The 10,761-nt window shown below is 47.2% G+C and overlaps 1 protein-coding gene across 2 annotated transcripts; it reads right to left on the reverse strand.

The window, feature by feature from the left end:
• Positions 1–2,854: 2,854 nt before the first annotated feature.
• Positions 2,855–8,508, reverse strand: LOC104519436 (solute carrier family 2, facilitated glucose transporter member 3). Of its 2 annotated transcripts, XM_029085686.1 has the most exons (9): positions 8,407–8,508; positions 6,907–7,067; positions 6,356–6,596; positions 6,020–6,182; positions 5,164–5,351; positions 4,682–4,786; positions 4,137–4,238; positions 3,676–3,879; positions 2,855–3,139 (listed from the first exon to the last, which is right to left on the reverse strand). In XM_029085686.1, the coding sequence occupies exons 2-9, from the start codon at positions 6,951–6,953 to the stop codon at positions 2,924–2,926; spliced, it is 1,266 nt and encodes a 421-aa protein (XP_028941519.1). In that variant the 5' UTR covers positions 6,954–7,067; positions 8,407–8,508; the 3' UTR covers positions 2,855–2,923. The 2 variants fall into 2 exon arrangements, with proteins under 2 accessions (XP_028941519.1, XP_010169215.1); XM_010170913.1 differs by lacking the exon at positions 6,907–7,067 and having other exon boundaries at positions 8,407–8,420.
• Between the last annotated feature and the right edge of the window lie 2,253 nt (positions 8,509–10,761).

Consider the following 10,761-nt stretch of genomic DNA (forward strand, 5'->3'; position numbering starts at 1 on the left):
TGACCACTGAGAAAGGCAGAGGCAGAAGTCTCAGGTGTTTTAGCTCTGGGCAGGATTCCTAACCTCCAGCCACTTCACTCTCTCCTGTCACTGAGAAATACTGGGAAAGGACTGGGATACAAACAAAAGGATTTGGGCAAACAAGAGCCAGAGAAGCACCTTTTTTTTTTTTTTTTTTTTTTTTTTTAAAAACTCCTCAGGAACCATAGCCAGGGAATTTATCAAGGTGATATGCTTGGAGGTTGAGAGAAACAGTCACTTCCACTGGAATAAGACAGCAAATCCAGGGTGCTGGGCAGAAGCTGGGGACATTCCTTTATCTCAGCCTGGGACTAGATCCTGGAGTAAGGAACAGAATATCTACAGGGTAACGATAAAACCCAAACCAGATAGTTCTATAGTTTTTATTTTAAAAACAGGAAACAACCACATTAATAAGCATATAAAACCCATCCAAAATATTCACAATGCTGTAACAGAAAAAAAAAATATAACAAAGAGATACCATGTGAGAAAGACCTACACATTTCAGTTCAAGCCAACACACATCTGAAGCAAAGTATGGAATGCTCTTATGTGCAGCTGTAAGGGGAAATTTCCTAACATATAGATGCCCATATAGAAATAGCATGTCTAGAAATGCTGGAGGGTCAAAAGTCTGTATAACTGAGCCAAAATATGAAAGTTGGGAAAGAAGTCGTATATAATACTTCTGAGAATAAATAAATATCTGGCATGGAAGCCTGATCAAAAGCAAGGGAAAACTGGATGTAGTAGGAGTGCACTGTGCAAAGCTGGAGATTTCAGATGAAGCAACAGGAAGTATTGCACAGCAGTGAGTTTTACTGATCTCTGCAACTGTTTCTCTTTAGGGAAGGTAGAAATGTCATTGCTCCAGTTACTGAAAATGCCAGATATACACCCCGAGAATATTTATCAATGGGAACATCTCTGACCTGCTCGGAAGCAGTATGGTGTTTGGAAAGCTTGGGCTATCCATGCTGTGACAGTTCTGTTGTCATTCCTGCCTTTCTGAGCCTTTCTTCCCTTTACCCACCTTGGAATCGGTCTGTGGGCCTGCCTCTCTTCTAGCATATCCAGCTATGAACTGGTTTGCAGGTAGACCTGAGTTTAATCAAGTCTGAAAAAAGCAGATTTAGAGCAGGAGTTTAAATTGGACCTACCTCTGTGCTACCTTAGGATAGCTTGTACCAGTCCGGACAGACATGGGCCTGGCGTCTCCCTCAACAGAGGACTGCAGTCAGTGAAGTAAAGCTCCTACTCCTGGGTTGTGAGTGTACCGTACGTGCTACTGCTCACCTTCCTGAACTGAACTGCGCTAGCTTGGCAGCAAGGGCAGGTGTACTCACACTCGCCGTCACCTAGCAGTATGACAAGCGGGGAGACCAATATTTACTGACATACAATTCCTGTCTGCCACATCCCTTTAAATAGAGGTGCCTACAGAGCTGTACACATCTACACAGCATGCTGATAAGCATCACAACATCATGCAGATCTTTCAGAGAGGACACATGGAGCAAAAAACACTTGGCCTTAGCACTACAGAGCTTTCACACGGCTAAACCAGCAACTTCCAGTAGCTCTGGTCTCTAGTCCTGCAGCCCCACCTTTATCAACTTGCACATGCCATCACTGACCATGCCTGTGTCCAGAAGGGTCATGCTCTCTCTAATATTTGTAACAATTTGCTAAGAAAATACAGCTTTGGAAAATGATTTTTATCCTTGCACACCTTTAAGTAATAATCTACTAATTTCAGAGTTTCTGACCTACTAGAATACAGCAGAGAAGTAAAAAAATAAAATTAAGAGAAGGCAAGAAGAGTTACCTTCTGGTTTGCAATCACCACCCTCAGTCATCCCATACAATGCTTAACCATGACTGAAAATAGAACCTAAAAACATCCATTTGCTGCAATACCACACTTCCCAAACAACACATATTTAAAATGGCCACTCGTAACATCCCAAACAACAGAGATTTTGGTGGACAAACAAACATACCTCTTCTCACTAGTACGCAGCTCTTTGAATTTCCTTCCAGAGGGCACAAATAGCTTAAAGGTGATGTGCATAACTGGCTCTGTCGTACGTACCATCCAAAATGCCCAGTCTCCTGTTCCATACCACATTTCTCCTTTACAGTCTTATTGCACCTCAAGTCTACAGCATCTTTTGTTAGAATAGCTATTTCTCTTAAACATCTTCCATTTCATTATCTGTACATTTTTGTACACCATTAAAAAAATAAATATTTACAACCTGACATACGAATAAATAAATTTAAGTAAAAGTATGCTTACAGTCTGTCTATACAAAAAATAAAAGAGCAGGGAAAAAAATATGCATGTAACTTGGTCCCCTTTTTCCTGAGGCTGAAAAAAGTGCACACTGGATAAGGAAAAAAAAAAGCAAGGAGATGGCTTTTTGGTAGGCTTGTTAAATTCCAGTGTAACACTGCACACACACGCACACAGAGTAGACTCAAAAGGGCCGGGGACTTGTTTAGTGGGTCACTTCAACTCACTACAAAAATAGTAGTTAGATTCAAATACGCGACGGTCACCGCGTGCATTAAGTGTACATTAACCCCAAATAGCAATTACAGGTGAGAAAAGCGAAAAATATTGCCAGCTCTTCTCCGTTCTCCTGATGTTTTGTGACAGGGAAGATGAGATTATTTTTGCAAGTGCCAGGTGCCTTCCAGTACTTGAAAATGGGATCAACCATATTAGATTTGCTGGTAAGCCTGGCACAACAGGTGAGTATGTGGGTGCAAATAAGAAAATAGCAGCAATTGAGGGGGAGAAAAAATGTCCCAGTTCTCATGGTTTTCTTTGCTCATTCCTTTAATGACTCTTTGTGCATGTAGGAGTCGAAGAATGGGTGTGGCATGAATCTTAGGCAACTTCTTTGTCAGGTTTTATGCTGTTCAGCTCCACCATGGGGTTCTTCTCTACAGGTGATGTGGGGCTGCTGTCTGCTCGTCCTTCAAAGCCCCTGGAGATGTCTTCAAAAGTCCTGCCCTTGGTCTCCGGCACTTTGAAGAATGTGAAGACAAAGAAGATGACCAGGAAAACAAGGAAGATGAGGAACACATAGGAGCCACATAGTTTCTGCAGGGAAGACAAAAGCAGGAGGCTTTAATTTGAAAAGCTCATAAACCTAAACACAAGGTCATTTCCTGTTGACAGGTCAAATTCTAACACCTTTCTCCAACAATGCCCTTACTGACTTTTTTTCCCCCCAACACAGCATTTTTTAAAAAGAAATCAAGTTCCTGTGGGCTTCTGACATGCTTTCATGTTTCTAGGGGTGACCAAAATTGAGGCTTTTAAAAGGGAAAGCCTTGATGTGCTAATTAAGGTGGCTCTTCCAACTATTTCTAAGCTACAAGCAGTTACAACAGCAGAATATAAGTTGAGCCACAACACACTCAACCTTCAGTAACAATCAGAACTCATAATCAGGAACCTCTGGAAGACTGACCAGCCCTCTGCTCAAAGCAGGGACAACATCAAGGAGAGATCAGGTTGCTAAGGGTCATACAGTCACACTTTGACATCTCCAGGGATGAAGAGTCTACAACCACTCTCTGGACACCTATTCCAATACTCCAACACTCTCAGTGCTTTGCAAACTGAGTCTTTACCTCTGCATAGGGGAAGAGCATTCCCACCAGGAAATTAGAAGTCCAGTTAGAACAACCAGCCACTGCCATGGCTGCAGGCCGTGGGCCCTGGCTGAAGAGTTCTGCCACGATGAACCAGGGGATAGGGCCAGGGCCAATCTCAAAAAGAGCCACAAAGCCAAAAGTGGCAACAATGCTGATGTATCTGATCCACTCCACAATGTCCTGCAAGGGAACAAAACACAATCAGTTGCAATTTGAGAAGCAACTATGACACAGCGCGATGCCATCTCCAGTGTCACAACTGCCTTGGGTAAACTCTGTGGCACGGTGTCCGCAGTTTAGGAAGGTGTGTTCACCACAGGCTCAGCTCTAGCCCCAGCTGTACCTGCCTACAGGGCAGAACTGCAGGGCAAGGCAGAGGGACAGCCAGATAAGATTCCCTGCTGGGGTCAGCCTGGACAAGAACACTAATTACTCACCTTCAGAGCTAAAGCGACGGTCATGAGAACGGCACACACAGCCATGCCACCCAAACCAACTAAATGGAGGGTTCTGCGCCCCGCACGCTCCACCAGGAACAGCTGGAAATATGGCAGGAGAAGGGAAAAAAAAATAATCTGTGAGTATGGCATCCAGAACAGAAGAGGCTCCCTCACTCAGTGTGCCCTGCACCTCTTATCTGCCTGTAGCCCTCAGTGCCAGTGGTGATCTCAGCACAGGTCACCAGGCTGCTCCATCCTTGGCACAAGTTTTCCCTCTCTGGTTCTTGCTACTGCCCTCTCTCATCATTCTTTTCCCCCCATACCCTCCTTTTCACCCTCCCTTTCTTCTTAAAAGCATAACACCACCTCTTTCTGTCCTCCTCTCCTCCCACAATGCCTTTAATGCATCCTTTTCTTGGCTCCTATAAGCCATTGCCTAGCCCAATGTTTTGCCACAGCCTGGCTACTGATCTTCAGTCACATCTCCCAAAAAAGCCCAGACAGACAGGTTACCCCTCAGCACAAAGCCCCGTTCCACTTACCGACACAACAGTGAAGACTGTGTTTACCACCCCAGCTCCAATGGTGGCATACACAGGCTGTGTGATACCAGCTCTTTCAAAAATCCCAGTAGAATAATAAAATACCTGGAAAGAGAAGCAAAGAGTTGGACACCATCACAATCCCAGTGTTTGAGAGCATGCCTCTATGTTCCCTGCCTAATGGCTTGCAAGTCCAACAGGGAGTTTTTAAGAAGCACTCAGCCGGTATATGACAACACACCTCCAGTCAAGGTTCATCCCCTTGATGCAAGGCTGCAGTGCATTGCTGGGGGGTGTATGGGAAAAGCAAAAGGCAAGATAATCTCCACCTTTCATCTTAGAAATCTCTGCAGTTATCACAAACTGTGACCTCCAGTCAAGGTGCAGAGAGGGGTTTTTGGAAACACAGTTGTCTCAAAGTTAGTGGCAAGCACAGCCAGCAATAAGGGAGAGCCAGCAGATGGGGCAGGAAGGAAACTCACAGCATTGATGCCTGAGAGCTGCTGGGAGAGCTGCAGCATGATGGCAATGATAATGGCTTGACGGTAGTTTGGAGAACGGAAGAGTTCTGGCACAGTTGCTTTCTTTTCCTGGGACATTTTAGCACTTTCTTCTTTCATCTCCTGGATGTCTTGAGACACATCTTGTGTACCACGGAGCTTTTGGAGAACTGCATGGAAGAATCCAAAAATACCAGGTATGATATACCCATGGCCAGTAGGTTCCCCCCACCTGGCCCTGCTGTTTCAGGGAGGGCACACTGGGAAGACTGGACCACCTGCCAGTCAGTGTTTGGACCTGCTACATGGGAAAGACCAAGCCCCTACGTGCAGCCTTGCTCATCTTTCCAACCCTGAGGTCAGGCTACTGTGATCAGCATGGAAACCAGGCCCAGGTCCTGCTCACCTTGCTTCATCTTCATCTCCAGACTTACATTTGATCCCTAATTCTGTTCACATGCTTTTTTTGTCAGAGCTGACTCCAGCTCTCTGCAGGAGAGGGAAGCACCTTCCAAGCTCCTTGTTCCATGTCAGCCTACTTCCTACATTTCAGGAGGAGCTGAGAGAGCTGCAGCAGCTGGCCCTGCTACACCCACCAGCCCAGGTGCCACTCCTCACGTCTTAATCCCACCTGGAGCCTCTGTTGGCATGTCATGTGTCCCACATTTCCTGGCACTAGTACAACTTAAAGGATGGGAGGGGGTAGGCCTGGTGCATCCCCAGGAGTCACCCACCCTAATCCACCACAGGCTGCAGAGTCAATGCTGGCCTCCCACTCAAGTTCAACACAGGCTGGAAGCCAGAACACAGCCCTGCCCCTTCAGAGATGAGTTCTTACCTGCTTGTGCTTTCTCTTCCTCCATCTTGTTGATCAGTAGGAAACGGGGGCTCTCAGGGCAGAAAAGAAGAGCCACACACTGCAGGATTGCTGGGAGGACAGTGAACCCCAAAAGCAGTGGCCAAAGTGCTTCGGTCCCCATGATTCCCTCCAGGCCAAAGATCTACACCAAGAATTGGTGAGAAATAAAGTGATTTAAATACTCTGATTCCTCACCCTCTCACCAGCAAGTATGACAGGACCACATACCACATCTGTGATGGCAAGTGCAGCCCACCTCACCCTCCCCCAGCCCCCCTTTCCCCTGAGGGCAGGATCAGGTTGTGTCAAGCCTACCTGGGCCACCAGAATGCCCACAACAATGCCGAGCTGGTTGAGGGTGCCAAAGGCTCCACGCAGGCTGGTGGGCGAGACCTCACTGATGTACATGGGCACAAAGCCAGTGCAGAGACCACAGAAGAGGCCAATAATGAAGCGGCCAATAATCAGCATCTCCACCGCCTTTGCCATCTTAGAGAAGGCCATGAAAGCGCCACCAGCAAAGGCCAAGATGTTCACCAGCAGCATGGAGTTCCTCCTGCCAGGGTAAAGATGTCAAGACTGAGCTTAAATTGGCAATAGCATGGGAAAAGTCACTGTGAAGGGGGGAAACCTACCCATGACCTGCCCCATATCAGGGGTGGGAGGAGATGAGAGTAATTCCTGTTCAACTCCTGCCTTAGCCTCCAACCCTTTCTTTCTTTTTACAGCCCATACATTCTTGCTTCCTCCCCAGCCACCACTGTCATTTCCTTTTCCTCACTTATCACCTCTGACCTGTTCCTCCCAATACTCTATTGCAGAAGGAAAAAATTCCCTAATGGCTTGGATCCCTCTTCCCAACTTACCTGCCAAATCTGTTGACGAACAAGCTGACCGAGAAGGAGCCGACCATACCTCCTACCGAGAAGATGGCCACAGAAAGGGACCACAGAGAGGTGAGGAGCTCTGGGGAGACAGCCTCTCCACTCCGTTCTGACAAGGTTCTGTTGAAGAAACCCTGGATGATCTGCAAGAGAAACCAGGTGGGGACAGAGTTACAATCCAGTGGGAGGCATTTTGCACTGGGGAAAAATTGCTTCTGAGCTCTTTCCTTCTGTTTTCATGGTGGTAAGAAGCAAGAATAGACCCTAAAAATTCAGCAGGCAGCAACAAGTCATACAAGGGGCAGATCAGGGTGCAGAAAAAGCCAACTTTCATTGAGAAGTTCAGAGACAGGTAGCAGTATGATGAGGGAGGAGAGATTGCTTCACTGAACATGGTGGGGGTGGGCCAGTGATGATTAAGGAAACAGGTTTATCTTCTGAATGTTTCTGGATGATGCGAGTCACTAGTCGTGCTTGAGGGGGTGTGAGATAAGAGTCAGGAGTAAGAGGGAGCAAGAAACACAACCAGAGAATGAAAAGGAACATTTCTGGCAATACCAGAACTCTAGCAGCCAGGATGGGCTGCCTGAGATGGAAATAGTTTAAGAGAGACAAAGTTTCACCGAGCTAAGCCTGAAAGACTGCAGCATAATGTAAAATAGTCCTTTGTTGTGTCATGGGCATGTGACAGGGCTGTGCTGCTGATTTCCAACGCATCCTCTTTGATAATGAGGGAAATTCTGCAAGGGCTGAGGGGGACATAGCCCCACAGTGTCTGACCCCGGCAGATGGCAGCAGGACATTAGCTAGGGAGGACCCCCCACACATGTGATGTGACATCTATTCCCGGAGACAGGGTGGATGTGGTATTGGTGACTCAGTTCCCGAGAGAGAGAGAGAGGAACCATCTCATAGTTACAAGAAAACCGCGTTTCTCATTTTCTTCATCTCTTCTTTCTTAGGCTACAGTCATGAGATGATTCGGTCAGAGCACCCCAGTCACAACCCTTTTACAAGCACCAAATCAACACCTAACCCAAGGAATGAAAAAACAAAGAAAGAAGCCCGAGATGGTCCCTGTGATAAACTAAACTAGAGCAACTGTAATCCCCATCAACCCTCAACTCTTTTCTGCACGCTGCTCTCTACATTCCGTCAGCCATGGCCGGTTTATTCTGACTTAAAACTGAAGTGGCTCACATTCCTCCTCACACCAAATATAGATCTACCAGGAAATGACAGACAGACCCCTTCTGCACTCCTAATTCAGAGAATGAACCTCTCTGCTTGCTCTCTCTCCTCAAGACTTTGCCCTTCCTGTCCACTGTTGTAGTTGAGAGGGGGTTTTGAATGTCTTCCTGACTTCATAAAGCAGAACCAAATTATTAGCTGTCTTGCAAACAGCTCCTCTCCTTTCCACACTTTTGTTTTCTCATCAGCCCTTCACTCATACCAACCTCCCCAACTCATCCTCCCTCTTACCTTCTCAGGAGCATTGATGACACCAGTGTTGTACCCAAACTGGAGAGATCCAATGGCAGCAATGGAAACAGCATAGATAAGGGGTGCTGTGATTTTCTGTAGAAAGAGAAAAAACAACAATTACTTAGTTAATTTGGTTATTATATTATGCTTTCTACACACCTGGAGTTTCTCTTCAGCATAAACAGAGGCTGCAGCTCACAGGTGCCATGTGCAAGCACAAGGAATGGGCTTTTATCCAGCAAGGGTGGGTACCAGTAACAGAGACCCTGGAAAGGGAGATGCAACTGCACAGCAGGAAAAAGTTCTGTGCCTGTAAGTAGAAGGGCCTGTCAGGACCTCCCTTTATTATCTCCTGACAGTCGTCAACAGTTGGCATCTCATTAATAACCAGTACACTGGGGCTGCATTAGTGGCTGTTATTTTGGGTGGATCTGCTTTATAGAAAAGCTTTTGCTGATCTCTGGCATGTCATGAAACAAGGGCCTAACTCTTCCCCGTGCCAACCAACAAGTTCCCATAAATTGAATCTCCAATCTGCCCATGAGCTATGCTGGCAGTCACTCCTAACAGTTAGAACATGCACTCTTCAGCAACAGGCCTGCTTTTCCCAGGCCAGAGCTTCCCAACCCTGCCCCAGGGCACCTGGCAGCACTGCCAACCTTCCCTTCTGCTGCCAGCCTTCCCTCCCGTTTGTTTTCCTTGATGCTGTGGCAATACTTGGTATTTCAAATGAAGCACAGCCCTCAGAATTTTTGAGTCTGTGTGAATTGCTCTTTATTAAATTAAAATAAACCTCTGAGCCCTCAGAGCTAGAGAGGAAGCTTGAAGGTCCAACCTCAGAAGTCCCACAGACTGAGAAATTTAAGTGCCAGTGAAAAGCATCTGGCATTTTCTACATTTTTAAAGCTTGTGGCATTTAAGCCAGCACTGTGTTAGGGAGGTGTGGGGAAGCAGGTGACTCAGGAGTTGGCACTTAGACAGCCAATGCTGGAGTTGGCACAATTTGGGAAGATCATGTTTCTGTCTGAGAAGAGACTGGAAGCTTTTCCAAAAATATTAACAGTCCCTTTTCCAAGGCTTTCCAATTGTTGTCCTAAGGCTGGCAGGGGAGAGGAAAGTACTCCATGGTGCCCACTGTCACAGCTCTTCCAGTCTCTCGCCTTCCGGCTCAGCTCCAGGAAGGAAGGGCTCCCAAGGCTGACTTAAATTTTTGCCAATAACCATCTGCCAGCGCTCACACCACCTTCACCAGTTCTTTCAAGCCAAGGATGAAGGTGCTTCTGGGCCTGCACAACCCCCACACAGCTACCAGTTAGGCCCCAGTAAATAGAAACTGGGGAAATGACTCTCAGGCATGGTTTCCCCCACCTACATCACACAAATGTCTCAGGCTGAGCTCTCTTCCTTCTGAGGTTAGTGATGGAGATAAAGGGGACAAGGCCCTTTTCTTGCAGGGGCAGATGATTCCCAAGGTACCGTTCACACCTAAGCACACCCTAGGCAGTCCAGGTCTTCTTCTCCCCACCACCCTGTGAGCACTCCTTTCATTTTTATCACAAGAAAATTTGGCTCAGAACCAGGGCACAGCTCTTTCAAAGCAGCTGGGTGCCTGTAAAAGGGCATTAATACATCTAAGCACTTTTAGGCCTGCAGGCCAGGTCATCCCTAGTCAGCAGCTACAGCAAAACTGAGGACAAAACTCAGCTCTCCACATTTTCACCACAGTGACTCAAACACAAAAGCACCCTTCCCCCCAGGGCTCTGCTTTGTCATGGCTGGCTGTGCTCACAGCTGGCCTTCTTTGGGTGCAACAGGGATCACAGGAGACCTGCTTCATGGGTACACCTAACCTGTGTGATACATATATACATCAGGTTAGTTCTTCTACCCTCTTTCATACTCCCTTCTCCTGGGTTTTCCCTGCTATTCATCTCCTATCCAGTCTCACACCACCCAGACACCACATGGCCTGACCGTGATCTAATGTATGGATCATTTGTTACTGGTGGAAGTGCCTCACTTCCCAAAAGGCAAACAGGGAGCTCAGAAATAGCACAGCTACACACACCCCCACCCGAGGGCTCAAGGCTGAGGTCTGTACACCGGCAAGGAACTCAAACCACCACTCCTCCCTCCGACCACAGCCAGCAGCAGGGTTCATTATCCAGGAGATGCTTCTCACCAGGCCACCTCCGAGCAGCACAACTTGTTGAACCCACTAAAGGGGCCTCTCAGCCCCATCAGAGCGACCTTAGGCAGACACTCCCCTTCCCTCTTACCCACATCTCCCATCAAAATCGTGGGGAGGGCCCCGGCCTCCCCTGAAATCATAGAATCCCAGACTGGTTTGGG

The sequence above is a fragment of the Antrostomus carolinensis genome, unplaced genomic scaffold (assembly GCF_000700745.2).
Source record: "Antrostomus carolinensis isolate BGI_N321 unplaced genomic scaffold, ASM70074v2 scaffold26046, whole genome shotgun sequence".
NCBI lineage: Eukaryota > Metazoa > Chordata > Aves > Caprimulgiformes > Caprimulgidae > Antrostomus > Antrostomus carolinensis.